This window comes from Equus quagga, chromosome 12 (assembly GCF_021613505.1).
Source record: "Equus quagga isolate Etosha38 chromosome 12, UCLA_HA_Equagga_1.0, whole genome shotgun sequence".
NCBI lineage: Eukaryota > Metazoa > Chordata > Mammalia > Perissodactyla > Equidae > Equus > Equus quagga.
Window position 1 is genome coordinate 15,053,718 of NC_060278.1, and position 22,188 is coordinate 15,075,905.

The 22,188-nt window shown below is 35.0% G+C and overlaps 1 protein-coding gene across 1 annotated transcript in view; it reads right to left on the reverse strand.

Moving 5' to 3' along the window:
• Positions 1-22,188, reverse strand: part of MALRD1 (MAM and LDL receptor class A domain containing 1) — a 640,183-nt gene that overhangs the window by 357,437 nt on the left and 260,558 nt on the right. Inside the window, exons 25-26 of the mRNA XM_046679849.1 lie at positions 4,073-4,320; positions 153-444 (exon numbers count right to left, since the gene is read on the reverse strand). Coding sequence (XP_046535805.1) covers positions 153-444; positions 4,073-4,320 — 540 coding nt within the window. The remainder of the gene's footprint in view (positions 1-152; positions 445-4,072; positions 4,321-22,188) is intronic.

Here is a 22,188-nt window from a genome sequence, read left to right on the forward strand (position 1 = left end):
AGGCTTAAAAGATAAGTTTGTAGATTCAAAAAGATTTTTCTTTATGAAAACACTTAGTTACTAGGGGTTTATGTCATTTCTTTTCCATTTCCTTCCTTCCTTCCCACCTTCTGCTCTGTAAAAACACCAAACAAACGCAAATTAAAAGGTACCTGTTGGAAGAGGCACTGCCAGTTCTTCTTTCGAGGAGTGATGGGATGGTAGACAACTCTTGGTAAGCACAATGTCATCAAGCGCGATATCCCCATCGTGGCCTTTCCCGACTCTCCCTTCCAATTTGAGTTGGAAGTCCTCATCACTAGACAGTGATACTTCTTTCCGATGCCAGAAATTGCCTTGTTCTACAGTGAGGTTCAGTAGGACCTTCGTTTGGTTTGAGACTGATACCTGGACCAAGGCGAGTGCCCTAGTGCTATTTCCGTACATGTGATAATGAAAAATTATCTGTAACCAAGAAGAGGAATATTATATATAATTAGCACAATGAATTCCATCTTGTTTTCAATTACATCATCTTGTCGTCACCTTTATGTACAGATTCCAGAAGCAAAACTAGATCTGGATGCTCTCTTGCTCTGTGAGTACTCCAACACTGAGTAAAGTTAAGCCAGCCTTAAATCAAATGTTGAAATATATGGAAGATCATAAAACAAGGATCAAACAGAAATTTATTTTAAAAAATGAGCAGAGTTTACTTTCTTTCTTTACTTTCTTTCTGTGACTTTTAAAGGCAGGATTCCTTGAAAAACTCTTAAAGTCTACTGGCAAAGGAATAAAATAGCATTAATAAGCGATTCGTTACATAAAAAGACTTTTCATGATTAAGAAATAGCAGGGACTAAAGATGATCATTTTCAATCTCATGAAACTTAAATCATTTTCTTCAAAATAGCAGAGTACTCTATTGCTTATTCCATCACATTCTTGCACTTGAAACACATTTCAGTTCTACAAGCTCCTCAGGGCTCCTCTCTATATAGCGAAACCACCAGAACAGCAATTACCCAAATTTTACTTGAAATGCTAGAAACATGCTTTAGAAGAGCAGCTTTGGGAGTTTTTCCTTGAATAAAAATTAATAAAAGCAATTTCAGGGATAAGATGTCAATGTTTCAAGGACGGAGTTTGCCAGATTTTTAGTGATTGTTATGCAGAAGGGGAAAGTCAGGAACATTCTAGGAGAAAGAACAGCACAGGTTAGGAGCAACAGGAATTCAGAGAGTTTTTAAGCTTTTGTCTTGTCATTTGTATGAATGAAGGAAAATAGTAATGGTGGATCTTCACACAGAAAAGACAGCTTGGAAAGCTACCAGTCATAGATATTATACTCTAGAGAAGGAAAAATGAATGTGTTTAAAGGGTAAAGAATGTGATTACCCAATATGTGCAATGCACACTTCAGAGAGTATCAAGAATAGGTAAGCCATGTGAAGTGACACTACTGAAATTTCCTAGCTGATGAAACTTTCAGGTATTATCCTACAATCCAAAATGTTTCTTCTATTGATTAACCAATTAATGTTGGAAAACATGAGCTCCGTGACCACTGTGACTTGTCTGGGGACTGGTGAAACCTGAGTAACTGAGTGGAGTGAGAAAAAAAAAAAAAAGGGTCTAGGGCAGCCTCTTGCGCAGCATTGACAGACACAAGAGGAAATGATGCAAGGGGCAGAGCACAAGTCTGTTTGGCTCCCTTGCAGTCACAGACATGGCCTGCTCAGTGTTCTGCCTTGTTTTGTCTTCCTATTTGTGCAAGAAACATGAGGCATATGTTTTACGTCGCCGCAAATACTTCCTTATCTTCTTGAGGCCATTTTCTGAATGACACCAGCAGGTTCACATGCAAACAAACATATAAAAACCCCCACTTATACAAGAACACTTGATGACAACATAACCTTATCACAGGGCAACCTGAGCAAATAAAAATCTACAAAGTACTGAATTCTTCTAAGGAGGCATTTTCACTGGAAACTTCAGTTACTCAGAGGTTCAAGGTTTTCCCTCATCAGTCTCTGTCTGCATCCCTCCCACTACTCTACCCCTCAAAAGGAAGAAAAATCTCCAATTTGATTTTTTCTGCTTGAAGGTATTCCACAAGGTCAAGTGACAGAGAGGATTTTCGTGAAAATTTGGGAGGTCACTCTGCTTACCTGATAAACATATTTTCTAGAAGAGAGACCCAATCATTCCCAGCATGACCTTTACTTAGTTCTCCGTATTAAATCTATATCATAAATATTCATAAAATGAACCATTCATCATTAATTTTTTGACATTTCCTCTAGGCATACTTCATTATTCTCACACACATGTTTAAAACAGTGGGGACTACAGTTTTGGGACCAGGGAAAAATAGAGATGGATGAAATCCTTAGTTACTGCAGGATGAAAAAAAAATCTTTTGAACATTTTCAGAGGAAAGGTCTAAATAGAAAAGCTTAGAAGTCAAACTGGAATTTTATACATTTCATGTTTAATTTTTAATTAGCTTTCTAAGACTAGAACTAATTCACAATTTTCAGAATATCTATGGATGTACAGAGATAGATTTTATATAGATTCAACATATCTAAAGTCTTGTGTGTTTGGGCTTTATTTTTGAGAAACTATCAAGCAATTTGGAAGACAGTAAAAACAGACAAAAATAAATGTGATTGAAGCTCATTTTTTCCCCAAACTAATTAAAATAAAGTTTAACATAGCTCTTTATGATTTTTACATCCATTCTAGATTGCTGACTGAGTTCTCTCTCTAAAACTGATCTGACTGTGTCACTTTCTTGCAGAAAATCCTGTCTATCAAATGTGCCTGAAGAGATAAGAGAGATGAGATTAATTCCTGAGAATTCAACTACGACATCTACTTAAGGTGAGACAGAAGAACTCCTCAGAGAAACTAGAGGTTGAACACATATTAAGGCTGTGAGAGTGGTAGGCTGTGAAGGCTGGTCTGTATGAAACAGAGGAACAGGCATCAGTAAGAGATGCAGGTACAAGTGGGGAGCCTTTCAGCAAAAGTTTAAGATGTCTCCTTCCCAGGGTTAAGGCTCTTTCTATTGTGGATACAGGTACACAAGACTATTACAATTTGAAGATAATAAAGATTTAAATCATATTATCATCTCCCAGCCTGATTCTTTGATCAGCTAGTAACTTTCTGGATGTAAGTCACTTTCCGTTCAGTTCTCAAACTTTGGGGGACACACGACTCAGAATTCATGTGTTCAGATCTTATGGAGATTGCATTTCTCACTGTAAATATAAATAAATGGCACATTTATTTGCATATCAATCTCTCTTAAGCAAGATTCTTTTGGGAAGTCATCTCTGAGTGCTTAATTTATATTATACGTAAACCTGAATTTAGTTCCTAGCCTAGCTGACTCAAATCCTTTGTGGAATAAAATAAATAAGGAAATGTTAAATAAAGGAAAGTGGAGGACCCTGCAAATACATAGTTATCATATGAAGCTGTTTGTCCCAAAGATCCTTACAGCCTTATTTAGACTTTTAATACTCTACAAAGGCTTTCTTCAATTTTCCGCAGAATAATGACCAAACCATCACTTCCTCCTGCCTACAGAAATTCTTCTACTTTTTTAGGGCCAAGTTCAGTCTTTCCTTTCCCATGAAAACTTCTTCAACATTTTATTGTGGTTCCCACTATCTCTACCATTAATTCTTGGAAATATTTAACTGTATACTACTTGTTGTTTAATATTTTTTCTGATGGTGGAATTTTCATAATTCCAATATGTACTAAACTTCTTGAGCAGAAGCAAATGGTAGGGCATTTTATTTCTTTCATATTATCCAGTGGTATGGATAATAACCATGAAATTTTCTAATGGTTTCCAAAATTCCAAGATCTGTAGAATCTACCCATAGGATAAATTCTTCCAACAGTTCTAACAATCCTTCTCTTTCATCCTTACTTACTTTCTCCCTCCCCCACATATCCCAAGTTGAATTAATTCAGCTTTATGAATGGTCTGGTCCTGGCCATTCCATTTTCTGCATTTGGCTCTATCCATCAGAAGTTGCTCATAATATATCTGTTTTTTCCATACCTTGCAGTTTTTGCTTCTTCTACTTATAACTGGGCTTGAAATTCTGGCTGTTCTCATGGGCTGCTGAGGGAACAAGCTCTTTATAAAGATGTAATGACCAGACGAATTTCGCAAGGTGTGATCAGCAGCTGGCTCCGTGCCTACAGCAGGGATGCTGCTGGCTTTCAGATTCCAGTCAAAGTCATCATCCTGCTCCTGCTCCCAGGAGCAAAGATCAAATTCAAAATCACAGCGCCCACTGGAGGTACCTGGAAAACATTTCCCAATTTATGGTAGAGTAAAAGAGGAAATTAGCTGACTTTAAGGCATGTAATCCAAAATTACAGTAATCTTGCCACATCACGTAGTATTCAAAACTTTACAATATTATCCTGACAGCAACATTAAAATAGGATATTTTACTTTGTTATACACAGCTATTTCCATGGCTTATGTAAGTTTACTTCTCCACAAATCTGTTCCTGTCTCAAAATCAATGAGAAAATATTTTAGCATCACACACATTTCCTCCTCCAAACGCATATTCGATGAATTTAATCTATTTCTTATCTCTTTTCATCTTTCCTTCCCAGGTCTTGTAGGGAATTTAGAAAGTTTATTATTCTTGGGAAATGCTGCCGAAAGCAAAAATTATTAATCAGTGTAATTATTTTTGAAACACACCCTCACTTTAGAGATAAGAAAATTGTAGAACAAAAGTAAGGTAAAAAGAATAATAATTTGAATTAATTTATTATAGTAAGTTGTAGAAATTAAATATGTTAAGTTGGATTAAATACCAATCATCTCCCAGGTATTTTAAAAATATTTTATTACTAACATTGCTTAAGTTTCTTTTTTCCATTTCCAGGAGAGTAAGAATTATTGAGTTCAATTACATCCTTATTGATTTTCTGCCCACTGGATCTATCCATTTCTGATAGAGGGGTGTGGAAAACTCCAACTGCAAGAGTGGATTCATCTTTCTCCTTCCAATTCTATTAGTTTTTGTTTCATGCAGTCTGACACTCTGTTAGGCAATAACACATTAGGGCTTGTCATGCCTTCTTAAAGAATGGACCCCTTTATTATTATGCAATGCCCTTATTTATCCCTGACAACTTTCCTTCCTTTGAAGTCTGCTCTGTCTGAATTAATATGGCTACTCTTGCTTTCTTTTGTTTAGCTTAAGCATAGTATATATTTCTCCATGTATTTACTTTTATTTTTTTATATTTATTTATTTATTTAATGATTTTAGTTTTCCTTTTTCTTCCCAAAGCCCCCTGGTACATAGTTGTGCATTTTTAGTTGTGGGTCCTTCCAGTTGTGGCATGTGGGATGCCGTCTCAGCATGGCCTGATGAGAGGTGCCATGCCCACACCCAGGATTTGAACCGGTGAAACCCTGGGCCGTTGAAGCAGAGTGCGAGAATTTAACCACTTGGTCATGGGGCCGGCCCCTCTCCATGTATTTACTTTTAAATGTAAATGCCTTTATATTTAAAATAGGTTTCTTGTAGACAACATACAAGTGGGTCTTGTGTTTGGATTCACTGTGACAAGCTCTGTCTTTCAATTGGTGCATTTAGACCACTGATGTTTAAATTGATTATGGAGATAGCTGGATTAGTATCAACCATGTTTGTTACTGTTTCCTATTTATTGCCCTTGTTCTTTGTTGCTATTTTTGTCTTGTTTTTTCTGCCTTTTGTGGTTTTCATTGAGCATTTTATATGATTCCATTTTCTCTCCTTTCTTAGCATCATTTATACTTCTTTTCTCTTCTTTTTTTAGTGGTTGTCCTAGAGTTTACATTATACATTTACAAATAATCCAAGCTCACTTTCAAGCAAGACTATACCCCTTCACGGGTGTTGTGAGTACCTTATAGCAACAAAATAATACTAATGCCTCCCTCCCACCCCTTGCATCATTGCTGTCATTCATGCCACTTATATATGAACATACACGACTGAATATATTGTTGTTTTTATTTTGAATGAAATGCTGTCAATTAAATAATTAAGAATAAGAACAATAAAAGTCTTCATTTTACCTTCACTTCTTCCTTCTTGAAGTTCTCCTTCCGTGTAGATCTGAGTTTCTGACCTATATTATTTTCCTTCTCTCTAAAAAACTTCTTTTAACATTTCTTGCAAGATAGGACTACTGGCAAAATTTCCCTCAATTTTTGTTTGTCTGAGAAAGTCTTTATTTCTCTTTCACTTTTTTTTTTTTGCCTTTTATTTTTGTGAGGAAGATTGACCCTGAGATAATATCCATTGCCAATCTTCCTCTTTTGTGTTTCTGCCTCCCCAAAACCCCAGTACATAGTTGCATATCCCAGTTGTAGGTCATTCTAGTTCTTCCGTGTGGGACACTGCCACAGCATGGCTTGATGAGCAGTGTGTAGGTCCATGCCCAGGATCCAAACTGGTGAACCCTGGGCCTCCAAAGTGGAGCATGCGAATTTAACCACTTGGCCATGTGGCTGGCCCCCACTTCCTTCACTTTTGAAGGATAATTTTGCAGTGTACAGAATTCCAGTTTGGCGGGGGTTTTCCCCAACACTTTAAATATTCCATTCCATTCTCTTCTTGCTTGCATGGTTTCTGAGGAGAAGTCAGATGTAATTCTTACCTTTGTTTCTCTGTAAGTAAGGTATTTTTTCCTTTGACTTCTTTCAGAATTTTTCTTTACTTTTGGTATTCCCATTACCCAAATGTTATACCTTTAGTAGTTGTCCTAAAGACCTGGGATATTCTGTTCTGTTTTTCTCAGTCATTGTTCTCTTTGCTTTCCAGTTTTTGAGATTTCTATTGATACCTCCTCTAGTGCACATGTCTTTCCTCAGCTCTGTCTAGGCTACTAACAATCCCATCAAAGGCATTCTTCATTTCTGTTGCAGTCTTTTTGATCTCTAGCATTTCTTTTTGGTTTAGGTTTTCCATTTCTCTACTTACATTGCCCATCAGTTTTTGCAAGCTACTTTATCCATTAGAGAGCTTAGAATATTAATCACTGTTGTTCTAAATTCCTCATCTGATAATGCCAACAACCCTGCCATGTCTGGTTCTGACGCTTGCTCTATCTCTTCAAATTGTGTTTTTTGCCTTTCAGGATGCCTTGTAATTTTTTCTTGATAGCTGGACATGATATACCGGGTAAAAGGAACTGCTGTAAATAGGCCGTTAACAATGTAGGGAGAAGGGAAGTATTCTACAGTTCTATGGTTCTCAGTCTTTTCATGAGCCTATGCCTCTGGACTATGAATTTCACAAGTGTTTCTCAGTTTTTCTTCTCCCCTCATAGGTGGGACAGGACGGCTAGAGGGAGCTAGCATTCATCATTTCCCTTCCACCAGGTCAGTTAGGCTCTGATGACACCCTCCCAGTTTGGGCTTTGGTTAACTAGCTTCTCCTGAGGTCAGGCCTTGTTAAGAAGAACAGAGTGCTCTGGTATATTTCAAAATGGTTCCTTTCCCCCTCCTCCTGCTGGAAGCAGAAGAGATTTTTCTCCAATATTTACTGTGGGAACCTGGTTGAACTCCTGGAGGTAAATCTCACGATACTGTGGGAGTCTTTCTATGACTGGAGACCCCTGGAGTCTTTAACTCTCAGACATGTCCACACTGAGCCTCCAGCAACTACATTTCTGGTTTTCCTAATCCAGCACTGGTTCCTGTAGTGGTTTCTGCTTGTGTGTCTCTGCTCTGGTGAGCTGTGGCAACGTGTGTTCGCCTGTCTGTCTCTCAGTCTCAAAGGCAGCAGTTTGCTCTGTGTCCTGTCTTTTATGGATCCAAAAAGAGTTGATTTTTCAGTCTGTTCAGCTTTTCACTTGTTAGGACAAGTTGTTGGTGACTCCCAAGCTCCTCACATCCAGAATCGGATAGTAGGAATTAAACATCTTTTTATAATTCTGCTGGCAAATTATACAGCTAACAATGTTAGTGAAGAGGTTATAAAACTGAGCATGTGTTATTAGGTGCTCATATCTTATAAAATTACATGTTTAGGATACTTTCATATTCTTTAAGTAAATATGTATAATGTAGCATAAAACCAATGAGTGATTAATTTGACAAGTAATAAAATGTCCTGTTAGAATGCTCTGACAACAATAATTCCTTATTAAGTCCCCTTTGACTATTACAACTGAAAATGAAAATCTAAAAATCAAAATTATATGCGAGATGTGTCCAAAAACTAAAAATACTTGAGAAGAATCTAAGTTGCAACATGTCAATATGTACTTACAGATTTCTCTCTTAAAGAAAGCTCATATGAATAATGGCTCAAATATCTTTAGGCAATTATATCCAAATGAGAGTCGGAACGATTCTGCCACCAAAACTCTCAGCTACCCGCTCCTCAGTGCACAGGCTGAAGGAAGGCAGGTAAATGTCCTAACAGAACCACAGCAATTCCTGGATGAAGAAGCTATTCTGTTCTATTATGTAGGACTCTTTAAGAATTGCCAAATTGTGCTAGGCATCAAAACTGTGTTTTTTCTTTAAGGACATATTCTTACAGTTAGCACAGGTCAGACAAAATTGTCTAAATCACAAAATAAACTCTATGCTATTTGTAGTCAAGCTGGAGAATATGAAAACATATGGATTTCACCACTGTTTCTATACCATTTTTGCAGTGTATAAGCCTACTAAGATGAAAGTTAACTTTATCATAACTTCCAGTGAGGAACTTGCCCAATGATGAACAATGGCTTAAAATAATCATTTCCAGTTTTTGAAATAACTAAAAAATGGTAAGTTTAAGAAAGCATCAGAACTAATATGCTCTTTAAAATTATTTAAGAGTCAGGCTAACACTGACTTCTAATATTTTCAATGATAGAGAAAATTTTTCTGTCATAATTACTGTCACCAAATAAACAGGATGACATTTTCCACCCACTTGCTACTTCAGTTTTGAAATTACATTTGGAACTTATTTTAGTAATTTACTTTTTCTTAGAATAGACTGTAATACTTATAACGTCTTTGAGTTCAGAGTACTATAGCTCACCTATGTACCCTTTCAGAGGACTGGCAGGTAAATCTCACTAAAATAAAAATGAGCCCAAACCAGCATCTTGTTTAGAATCTAAACTGTTGTTTTGGTTAAGAATTATAAAAATGAGGTAACTAATTCAGTTGCCCTTGTGTTGGAAAATTTATCAGCCCAAGAGGCCTAGATTACCATATAGACCAGCATGTATAAAGGCCTTTCATATAATGAAATGATGTGTGCTACTGAAAAACAGATTTGACTTGTTTAAAAATATTATATAGGGCCAGCCCCGTGGCTGAGTGGTTAAGTTCGTGCACTCCGCTTTGGCGGCCCAGGGTTCAGATCCTGGCCGTGGACATGGCACCAATCATTAGGCCATGTTGAGGCGGTGTCCCACATGCCACAACAAAAAGGACCCCCAACTAAAATATACAACTATGTACTGTGGGGATTTGGGGAGAAAAAAGCAGGGGAAAAATATCACATAAATACTGCTACATGAATCTCCATAATGTAAGTCATAGTTTGTTCTTGATATTTACTAGAGTTTTGAAGACATGTTGTCTTGGAAAGTTGAATTCTAAAATATCAGCGGGGAAAATACACCAAACAGGCATAAGTTGTTTGAATTTCACATTGCTCTAGTGAGAGGGGAACAACTTATAATTTCATATTCCACTATTTCCCATAGGTGCCAAATGAGAAAAGCAGCAGTCTTCTGGCAGATGCCACTTCCTGGCATTTCAGGGAGCAATTAATGCCAGTGCCAGACAGGTGTGCCATCAGGAAGAAAAGGATCAGCTTTGTCTACAGCTGTATCATCACTCAAGCCATTTGCCACCTTTCTAAATGCCATAATTTTTCCATCAATCGATATCTTTATAAGCACAAAATGTTTCATTCTAAAAGGATTTAATTTTGAAAGAACCTATCCTAATTCCTTTTAAGATCTTACCATCAAATTCTTAAAATTAAGATCTCACTGTTCTACTCATTTATTCATTCAGTGTAAATTTCTTGAGCGTATTCTAAAAATAAAGCACATTTAGGAAAAGAGGAAACTGACCAGAAAGGGGGCTACTGTGCACTGAGGATAATATGTGTCAGAGCCTGAGCATTCTCTTTATATATGTTATTTCATTTAATTCCCAAAGCTTCTCTATATAATAGTTATTATTCTTATTTTTGTTGATGAGAAAGCTGATGTTTGGAGTTAAAGCACTTGGCTTACTGTCACATTTTAAATAGCAGAGCTATGAGTTGCAGAATGATGTCACATGGCCTCTGTACCACTACTCCCCTTGATAATGTGGTACATGGTGGTCAGGGGTGGGGGCTGCAATAAAGCAAATCTACAACTACTAGAGGATGAGAAAATGTATGTGTCAATAAGGAAATGCTCTGAGAGCTCTTCCTCTGTGGACAGGCAGCTGCATGAGGATGGCAGCCATCCAGTTTGGCTTGATTCTTCTTGAGATAGCTTGGTGTAGTTCATCACTTGTTTACCTGTTCATCTGAATACAAATATCCTATGGATGTCAACTTGTCATCCAAAGGAGGAAGGTTCTGCAGTCAAACGAATATTCTGAACCTTATAAATTATACCCCTCTTTGGGAGATTTTAAAAAACACACTAACATATTAAGGGCTCACAATTTCCACAATATAGGAACTACTTCTTTATACTATAAAGTATATTCCCAACTTATTTGACTAAGGAACTTATTTATTTACTTACTCATTTAGTAGAACAATGAATATTTTGTAGATTACTACACTAGGGATGCACAGGAGAAGTTTTACAAACCCCGATATTAAAACAAACAAGCAAAAACCATAATTAGAGGTCAGTTTCCAGTTCTGAGTGTGGTACTTTCTTAGCTGTGTGACTTTAGAGATTTTGTTCATTTCTTAGGGTTGCCATGACAAAGCATGACAAACTGGGTAGCTCTGAACAATAGAAACTTATTTTCTCACAGTTGCTAAGGCCAGAAGTCTGAAATCAAGGTGTTGGCAGCCTCCTGTTCTCCCTGATGTCTCCAGGGGAGAATCCTTCCTTCCGTCTTTGTAACTTCTGGTGTTTACTGGAATCTGAGCATTCCTTGGCTTGTAGACACAGCCCTCCAATCATAGAGCATTCTGCCTGTGTGTCCTCAAATCATCTTCCCTCCGGTTGTCTGTGTCCATATTTCCCTCTTCTTAAAAGGATGCCAGTCATTGGGTTAGGGCCGACCTTAATCCAATGTGATGTCATTTTAACTCATTACATCTGCAATGACCCTGCTTCCAAGTAAGGTCACATTCACAGGTTCTAGGTGGACACGAGTTTTGCGGGGTTCTGGACCAACCCAGTACTGGAATGTTTACTGTTTTCTAAGGTAAATTTCTTGGGCTTTGAGGTATAAAATCATATCATTAGAAAATATTTATAAATTGATGTTATTCTATTTCATTTTATGCCTTACATATTGACCAGAACCATAAAAAGAGTATTAAATAATAATATTAGTAGTAGATATTCTTGACATGATCTCAATTTTAATGGAAATACTTCCATTGTTTCCTTCTTTAATTTGATCGATCATCTTTAACATGTTAAAGTAATACCATTCTATCTATATTAAAAGAAATATTGTTAAATTTAACCAAATATCTTCAGTACCCTGCAGTTTGCTATGATTTTTTCAGTGATATATTTGATTACATTAACAGTTTACTTTAAAACATTATTAAAATGTTGTAAGATCCTCATCTCAAAGCATATAATATAATTATTATAGTACTGAATTTAGTTTGGTAGCATTTGACATTTTTGTACATTTATATTCACAGGGAGTTTAAACTATAGTTTTCTTACTTTTTTAATTTTTGGAGGTTTCATTATCAGTGATATATTAGCTTCATAAAATAAATTCTTTCATTTCCTATAGTTGGAATAGTTTCTTTGGGCATTATCAGTTCATTAAAATTTGATAGAACTCAGCCGTATCTATCCCAAGAGACAAAATTGGAGGACATTTGTTGATAACTTTATTTGATAGTTAATGGTCCATTCGGGGTTTTCTGCTTCATTAGTTAATTTTTGGTCATTTTTCTCCTAGAAAATTAACTATTTCATTGACATTTTCAAATTATCACAGAGTCTCCATATGCTTATTATTTCCCCTTTAGCAAGCTTACATTTATGTATCTTGTGTTTTTCCTTCTTTTTTAAAATTAAAAACTAGTAGAGTTTTTCTTACTTTGTCTACTTTTATAAATGACACACTCTTGTTTTTATCATTTGGATTTATTTTTGTTTTCCAAATTAATATTTCTTTCTCTTGATTTTCTTAATATTGCTTTATGTTTTGAAATAATTTCAAACCTATAGAAAAGTTGCAAGAATAGTATATCTCCATCTACTGTTTAAACAAATTCACAAATGTTTGTATTTTCCCCATTTGCTCTATCTATATATGCATATGCGTATCCATATATGCATTTGCAGAACCTTTTGAAAGTATATTGGAGATAGTGCACCATTTTATTGCCACTTTCACGCTTCTTTCCTGTAAACAAGGATGCTTAACCAAAGCAAAGTCACAAAACCAGAAAATTTGACAATAATGTAATACCAATATCTAATCCACAGTCCATGTTTAAATTTGTCAGTTCTGCTACTTACATGCTTTATAGCTACATTTCCCCAGTGCAGGATGCAATCTCTTGTCACATATTGAATTTAATTGTCATGAATCTTTAGTCCCTAATCTTCAAGAGTTCTTCATCCTTTTCTTTTCTTCCTTAGCTTCACTATATTCCAAGAGGACAAGCCAGTTATTTTAGAAAGTACTAGAATTTGAGTTTGTCTGAGGAATGCTTATGATTAGATTCAGGTCATGCATTTTAGCAGGAATACCACAGAAGTAATTGTGGATCCTTCTCAGTACATCATATCAGGAGGCATGATACTAATTTGGCCTAAAATCATCGATGTTTACTTTGAACAACTGGTTAAGGTAGAGTCAGTCACATCTCTCCACTATAATGTAATTATTTTTTCTTAAATGTTCATTTCTATGCAAATATATGTGACTATGAAAACACGCTGCCCTCATCAAACATTCAGCCACTAGTTTTAGCTCCCACTGATGATTTTTTCTTTCCTTCCTTTCTTTCTTCCTTCATGGTAAGATCCCTTAACACGAGATCAACTCTTAGCAAATTTTTAAGAGTGCAATGCAGTATTATTAACTACAGGCACTATGTTGTAAAGCAGATCTCTAGAACTTTTTCATCATGTATAAGTGAAACTTAATAGCCATTGAACAGCAACTCCCAATTTCTCCTTCTCCCTACTTTCTGGCCTCCACCACTCTACTCTTTGCTTCTACGAGTTTGACTATTTTAGATACCTCATAGAAGTGGAATCATACAGTATTTGTCCTTCCGTGACTGGCGTATTTCACTTAGCATATTCCAGCTTCATCCATGTTGTCGCACATGGCAGGATTTCCTTTCGTGGCTGAATAATATTCCATTGCATATCTATACCACCTCTTCTTTATCCATTCATTCATCAATGTACATTTAGGTTGTTTATACACTTTGGCTATTGTGAATAATGCTACAATGTGCATGGGAACGCAGCTATCTCTTCAAGATCCTGATCTCAATTGTTTTGGAAATACACCCAGAAAAGGGATTGCTGGATCATATGGTTCACTGATGATTTTCTAACATCTTCATTCCACACAAGTTGGTTTTCTACTGTAAAGAAGAGCTTTGCCTCTGCCCTATTTGTGTACTTGTTTATTTATTTACATTATTATGGCCTCATAGATTTATATGTCATCTTTATTTTTACTTCTCTGCTGAGATCCTCTATATATGTTTATTCATTACAGCTATAATTCTTAAGTCCTCAAAGACATTTGTAATACCTGCTTTAAATTCCTTGTTTATTAAATCTAAGTTTTCCATTATCATGGGCTCAATTTCTATTGATCATTTTTTTCTCTCAAATATATGTCAAATTTCCTTATTTTATTGACATGTGCAATTTATTTTACTAGTATGCTGGAATTGTAGATGATCTATTATAGCAAATTTGGGCTATATCATATTCCTTAAAAGTATGTTATATTTTTTTCTAGCAGTTAAGTTCTTGTCAGATCCTTTTGTTCCAATCAAGCTTATTTTATTTGTTAGGGTAGATGTGTTAAAATTTTCAACTTAATCCTACTTTATGCTCCTTATTCATAATTTAGGGTCTGATTGTGTTCTCATTTGAATGCTTGAAGTGTTTAGCATCACCTTTCAACTCTGGATGTGCTGAAACTTTAATGTTCCCCAAATTGCAGGGTTTTGGAATAACTATTCAGTCCTCAGCCCCGCAGCATATCATCTCTCCTTTGGGGGTCTCACTCAGTACACATACAGCCTAACCCTTAGCCAAGGACTTGTGATCAATCCCCACAATATCTTCCAGGCAGCCACTTTGCTCAGTTCCGTTATGTCAGATATTCAGCCACTTGAGCAGTCAGAAATTCTAATCCCTCTCTCAGCTAAGTGACACTGCTACTATTTTGGGGCTCTACTTCTGCTCTGTGGTAGAAAAATTTCCGCACACAGAAATCTGTGACAATCCTGGGGCAATCATGGAGTTCACCTTTTGTATTCCTGCTTCTCAAGGATCACAGTCCTATGCTGCCTGTTGTGTAATGCCTGAAAACATTTGCCAGATGCATTATGTCCGATTCTATAGATGTTTTTGACAAAGGATAAGAGGAGTACCAGCTTTTCTGTCATAGATGGAAGCATAAGCCCCTCCAAATACTATTTTATGTTCAAATATCTTATGTTTCCTGATTCATTTAGTATTAATCTGTTTCAATAATAATAAGCATTCCTAATACACACAGACACACACTACACACACACACACACACACACACACACACACACACACAAGCATTTGTGAGATACATATAGATATATATCTCTCAGGGCAAAAGTATGCATACATCTCATATGTTATGATATTTAAACTTTTCATATTTATTTTTTTAATAGTCTCAAATATATTTTATTGTGGTAAATTTTTATTGATTTATTTATTTAATTTATTTAAATAGTATTTTTAAAAAGAGTATAAAATTATGTTTCTGATTGCCTTGGCATTTTAGCTTAAACTTTTAAATTAATGTTTAGCTTTACTGGCCTATAGAACGTCCGTATGAAATATATTCAATTAATTGTTTCCTAAATTGTGACAAATTTTAAATGTACTAAATATTATCAAAAGAAATATTTCAATTTTTTAAGTTTAAAGTTCTATAAATAGGTATTAATTTAACCCTATTTATCATATTTTTCAAATATTCCATGCCTTTTAAAGTTAATTATAGTTTATTTTTGTTTATCTGATCAAAAAAACTTATAGGGATATTTTGAAATATGATTTAGCAATCGTATTTTCAAATTTTTCTTGTTATACCACTAACAGTTTTGTTTATATTTGAGGTAGAAAGCTTCAAAATTATATCTTTATTCTAGATGTCACCTTTTTTTATTTTTGAGGAAGATTAGCCCTGAGCTATCATCTGCTGCCAATCCTCCTCTTTTTGCTGAGGAAGACTGGCCCTGAGCTAACGTCCATGCTCATCTTCCTCTACGTTATATGTGGGATGACACCACAGCATGGCTTGCCAAGTGGTGCCTAGGTCTGCACCTGGGATCCAAACTGGCGAACCCTGGGCCACCAAAGCAGAACATGCAAACTTAACCGCTGCGCCACCCAGCCAGCCCTCTATATCATCTTTTAATGCTCAATAATCTTGATTTAGAAATTAATGTTGAATTGACTACTTTTTCATTGCATCATAAATCTTTGTCCATGTTTTTAAGCCATTTACATAAATACCTACACTTATTTAATGTTCACTAACAACATTCCTTTTATATTACGATTTACTGATTAAGATCTTAATTTTATCTGTTTTAAGTAACTTAAATACTTTTAATTTTATTAAATTATTTTTATATATATTGACATATTTTATGTGTATTGACTGTTACTTATATTACATATATCCCATTGTCTTATTCACTATCACTAATTATACATAATATTAATTTTCATCTTCCAATATATCTACTACTTCTTCTCAGTCTTTTCATCTCATTGAACATTTCTTCTTTGTCCTGAGAAAGATTTTCAAATTTGTTCTCCTTGGCAACAATTCATTCTTCCATAATGTCATTCCTGCTCATTTTTCATATAGGATTCCAATTGTTTTTCGTAAAATTCTGCCTTGTCTTGTTCAATTTCACCTTAATCTTTTTTCTTCTTTTTGAGTTTATTGCCATCTATTCATATTTCACACAATCCTTAACTTTTTATGTGTTTAATATGCATGACATATATTTAATTTACCTGGGTTATTGTAATAAATACATTTCAGAAGAATTAGATCCCCCTGATGTTCCTAATTTTTGTTGTTGCTTCACTAGTTCCCATTTAGATAACATCCCAAAGCTGGTTTTTGTCAATAGATAGAGTATGAGACTTTCCTTTGGCTCATCCAATATTATTTGTTGGTTTGTAGAAGCCTTTTCTCAGAAGTATCCCTGGAGGTGATGAGCTGTTCATATTCCCATTTATAGTACACAGTAGATTGTAATTAGTATAACCCTTTATAATGAGGTAGAACTATTTCTCACCCTACTTCCTTGCCCTATGACTCTTTAATCAAAAAAACATACAACAATCATAACAGCAACAACCCAACAGACCAAAAAACCTACACTTGTCAACTTTTACCAATTCCTAGGATGTTCTTGACTATATGCCTACCCTGCCCCCGCACTTCAACTACCAATGCCAGTCCTTGCTATTCCTGTATGAACCAAAACAGTTCCTTGCTGTTTTTTATATGTTTTACTCCAGGAAAGCAACGTTTTGGAGGATACAGGAAATACCAATAGGTCTTCGTTTGTTAAAATTATAAAAGAAAAACTGACTCTTAAGTTAGATACTAGTTTGTTACTTAAAAAATCTAGTTATCTTTCTATTGACCAATGAAATTCAAAAGCAATGCATAGATACATAATTTCATTTTCACTTTTGCATAGGTAGACAAAGCACATTTGATTTTTTAAAAAATACTTAATCGACGGCAGATATTTGGAGGGTACGTAACCATGTAAATAGACTGTCTTTTTACTCTGATTATATTAGTTTGGATGGGCTCAATGATTGGTAGAAACTATGATAACCAAAATTTAATATGACTAAGTGGCAAATCCTGCCTTTCAGTAAATGATGAGATAGGTGTCATACTAGCTGACTACAGGTGGGGAATATTAACACCAATACATGTGAAAAGTAATTTCCAAACCTATATTTCCATCACTTTCTGAAAACAACACTTATTGATTACCAATTACCCTCTTGCTATTCTGTTGTTTTTTTCCTTTCCTTCTAGTTAGTCTCTTTCTGTCTCCTTTGTAGACATCTTCCTCTTAAATATTGGTGGCTATTTCTTCTCTTCCTAGTGTATACATCCTTCCTCTATGATCTCACCCACTTAACAGTTTTGATTACCATCATATATTGATGGTTCTCAATTCTATGTCTCCCACAAAAATGCCTGTCCCAAGCTTAAGAGCGATTGGATACATCTCATTTGGAAGACCCACAGATATCTCAAACTCAACAAATCAAGAAATGAAATTACGTCCTTTCAAATTTCTTCATCCTCTTGCTTCATTCATTAACAACAGTGAAGGAAACTGCCAGTTATTCACTTGTCTAACCTAAAAACAGTTAATTAATCATTGAATCTGTAGATGTTTTCTTCCAAATATTTATTCACTTCTTTCCATCTTCACTGAATGCACTTGACACCATTTTCTCCTGAGTGGAATACTGAAATAGCCTCCTAACTGATGCCCCTGCCCCCAAAATTGCTCTCATCTACAGTGCAGAGTGATTTTTCTAAAATCCAAATCTGATTATATTACTCTTCTATTTAAAATCCTAAAAACGTTCTCTGTTACTCCCAGTTAAAGAACACATTTCTTAACATGGGCACCAGATTACCCCTGCCTACCTCTCTGGACTCATTTCTAGCTACTCCCCACTCTCAAAGCAAATGCTTCAGACATGCTAAGCTTTCTGTCCCACAAACTCACCATGATTCCTCTTCCCTCTGGGTCTTTGATACCATCTTTATAATTCCTACCATCTGGAACCTTCTTTGCCTATTCTTTATTCAATGAACTCCCTATTCATTCTTCATAGACAGGGCCAACACAAGACTAAGTAAAAGAACAAAAACAAAACTACTAAAATTCTTAGGCCAAACAAATCTATTATGGGAGGCAAAAAACCAAAACACTGAATATTATGAAGGTCTAATCATAATTAGAGTACTGTGGTATTTTCTAAACATTTTATTCCCAGGCTTAACGGAAAATCAGAAAATTGAAACCATCCAGTAAGAAGAAGAGAGGTATTAATAGGGACCTGGAACCATGATATTAGAAGATTCAAAAATATTTATACTGACAGCACGACCACAAACAGGAGAAAGGGGAAAAGATATGCAGAATCAATGGTACCTGTTTTGAATACTTAAAGTTTTATTATCATGAAGAAGTACAAGTAGTAAGAAATATCATCAAAAATCCATACTGGGCAAATATGGAAACATTGATTCAATATTAGGAAAAGCATGTTCACATCAAGGGTGCCTGACAGCTGAAAAGGCTTTTTAAGTAAGACAGTATATTTTCTATTGTGAAAGTGTTCAAGCAGGAATAAGGAGCTTCTCCCTTCCCACCTCCACTGTCTACCAGGTCAGGGAAGTTGTAGAAAAGATTCCTTTACTGGTTGGTGGTCCCTTTATCAATTCATTCAATAGCAAGTTAGTAGATTTGGGGCTGATTCATCAATAAACGTGTCTTGGTGGAGTTCTCTCACATTTTAACAGAATGTGAAAAGTGCCAGACTGGAGATCAAAATTTTATGATTAGTTGTCATTGACTAAAAGTGAGTCCCTCACAGAAGTCTTAGTGTTGGATCCCTATTTCAAAGAGCTCGGCTAACTTCAATTATCTTCTCCAACTCTATGATGCTTTGATTATATAATCCAATTACTTCAATTTTACATCATATTTTTACAAGTTGTTTATATTTATAAAAGAGCAGCTATAACTATTATTTCTCAATTTTTATTCTTTATTTAATTAATTGGTATTTTCAATAAAAAAATGAATGTTAAAGAAAAGAGAGAGAAGACATTAATTACCTATAGCAGCAATAAAACAGGGGCTATCATAGATCCTGTGGACGTCCAAAGAAGGACATGAGAATACTATGAACAACTCTACTTGCATAAATTCGACAACTTAGATGAAATGGATCTATTCCTTGCAAAGTACAAACTTACCAAATCCAAAATAATTTGAGCAGCTCTATAACTATTACTGAAATGGAACTCATAACTTAAAAATTCCTGAAAAAGAAATCTCCAGGCTCAGAGGGTCTCACTGGAGATTTCTATCAAATCTTTAACGCATACAAATCGGAAAAGAAGACTTAAAATCGTCTCAACTTTCAGATGACATGATTGTCTACAGAGAAAATCTAAGAAATACATTATTAAACTCTGAGAACTAACAGATGAGTCAGCAAATTCTCAGGACACAAGAACCACATACAAAATTAATTATATTTATATATTCCAGAAATGAACATGTAGAAACAAAAATTTAAAATATAATACCATTCACAATCCCTCAAACAATGAAATACTTAGGCATAAATCTTATAAAATATGTACAGGACTTGTATGCTGAAGTCTAAAAAACACTGATGAAAGAAATCAAAGAAAATCTAAATATTGGAGAGATACTGTATCCATGGATTGCAAGACTCAACATATTAAAGATGTTTCTTCTCCTAAATAGATGATATACATATTTAATGAAATCCTTATCAAAATTACATGAATTTTTTTATAGATATAGACATAATTTTTCTAAAATTTATATGGAAAGTCAAAGGAACTGGAATAATTAAAAAAATGTTGAAAAAGTATAAATTAGAAGGAACCACCCTATTCAATTTCAAGATGTATTATACAGCTTTAGTTATCCAGACTGTATGGTAATGGTGGAGGAACAGACACTTGAATCAATATAATGGAATAGAGAACACAAAAATAGCTTCACACAAATACAACCAACTAATTTTTGACAAAGGAGCAAAAGCAGTTAAATAAAGGGAGGATAGTCTTGTTGACAGCACTAGTGACATTGGATAGCTATAGGAAAAAAGAAATCTGGGCCTAAACCTCACATATTATACAAAAATTAACAAAATAGATCATAGATTTAAATGTAAAATATAATACTATACAACTTTTATATGTTAAAAAATCGAAGAAATTCTGAGACCTAGGACGTGGTGAAGTGGTCTTAGATGTGATCTTAAAAGTATGATCTCTACAAGGAAAGATCAATAAATTGGACTTCATCAAAATCAAAAATACTTGCTCTTTCCCTGTTAAGAGAATGAAAAGACAATCTAAAGCCTGGGAGAAAATATTTGCCACTCAGATATCTGTCAAAGGATTTATATCCATAATATACAAAGAACTCTTAAAACTCAACAGTTAAAAAAATCTCATTAAAAACTGGACAAAAGACATGAAGAAACCTTTCACCAATGAGGAAGAACAGATGGCAAAGAAATACATGAGACGTTCAACGTCACTAGCTATCACGGAAATGCAAATTAAGACAATGAGATAATACTCCACACCTACAAGAAGAGCAAAAACAAAAAAATAGTTACAATACCAAATGCTCACAAGGATGTGGAGAAACGGGATCTCTCATACATTGTTGGTGGCAACGTACAATGGCACAGCCATTCTAGAAAATAGTACCAAGGTATGTTACATCCATACTATAGAACATGATTCAGCAATAAAAAGGAACAAATGATTAACGCACAACATCTTGATGGATATCAAGGGGAGGAGGCTGATTGAAAAAAAGTCTCCAAAGGTCACATACCGCATTTTTTCCACTCATAAAACTTTCTCAAAATGACAACTATAGAGATAGAGAACAAAATAGTAATTTCTCAAAGTAAGGGCTGGTGGGAATAAATGTAACTAAAGGAGTGGCTCAAGGGAGATCTTTTGGAGATGGCCTATGTTGATTGAAGTGACGATTACAAGAATTTATACATGTAATAAAATATCATTGAACTATACACATATATTGAACCAATGTCAGTTTTCTGATTTTGATATTATACTGGCATATAATAGTTACGTAAGATGTAACCACTGAGGGAAAGTGCATGCAGTGTACACAAGATTTCTCTGTACTATCTTTGTAACTTCTTACAGATCTATTTTATGTCAGAATTCAAAGTTGACAAAATTAACGTCATTTGCCAATTATTACTTGTTGACATCATTAGGAATTTGTGATAAAGTGATTTTCTTTGCATTTCCTTATTCCACAAAGTAACAATAATAAATTATGTAAACAACACTTACCAAACTGTTTTATAGAACAATTCCTCTAAAAAGTATATTTTTTCCATACAAAAGGGGTTTTGGGGGGGATTTGGAAAAATCCTATTTACAATACAAACTTTTGGAAAATTCACAAATTGATCCAGAGAAGCCGCTCACACGTAATTTTTTCTCCTCTGATAACTACCTGATTTCATAATTTGGAAAATATTATCCTAACATATATCACTTAAAACACTGAGATAGTGAGAGCAAGGACTGAGAATGACAATTTTGGAAACTCAGTGAAAGCTTTCTGAGCCTGTCACTCAGCTATGTCCTGCAATAATGAATTCCTGAAGCTTAGGACGGCTGATCCTTCACGGAAAGCCTGGTTTATTAACATTATGATACCTGACCTACTTTCTAACACAATCTCCTAAAGAAAACAAAAGCTATTCACAGTCCATGATTAATAAAGTCTCTGAAAACACATTAGTTGTTTTCAAGGTGATGTATTACTTTTATGAAAGCGCATGTCGGGATTCGGATTTGGATATGACTAAATGATCTCCCTCTCACCTGTCCAAAAGTGCTTT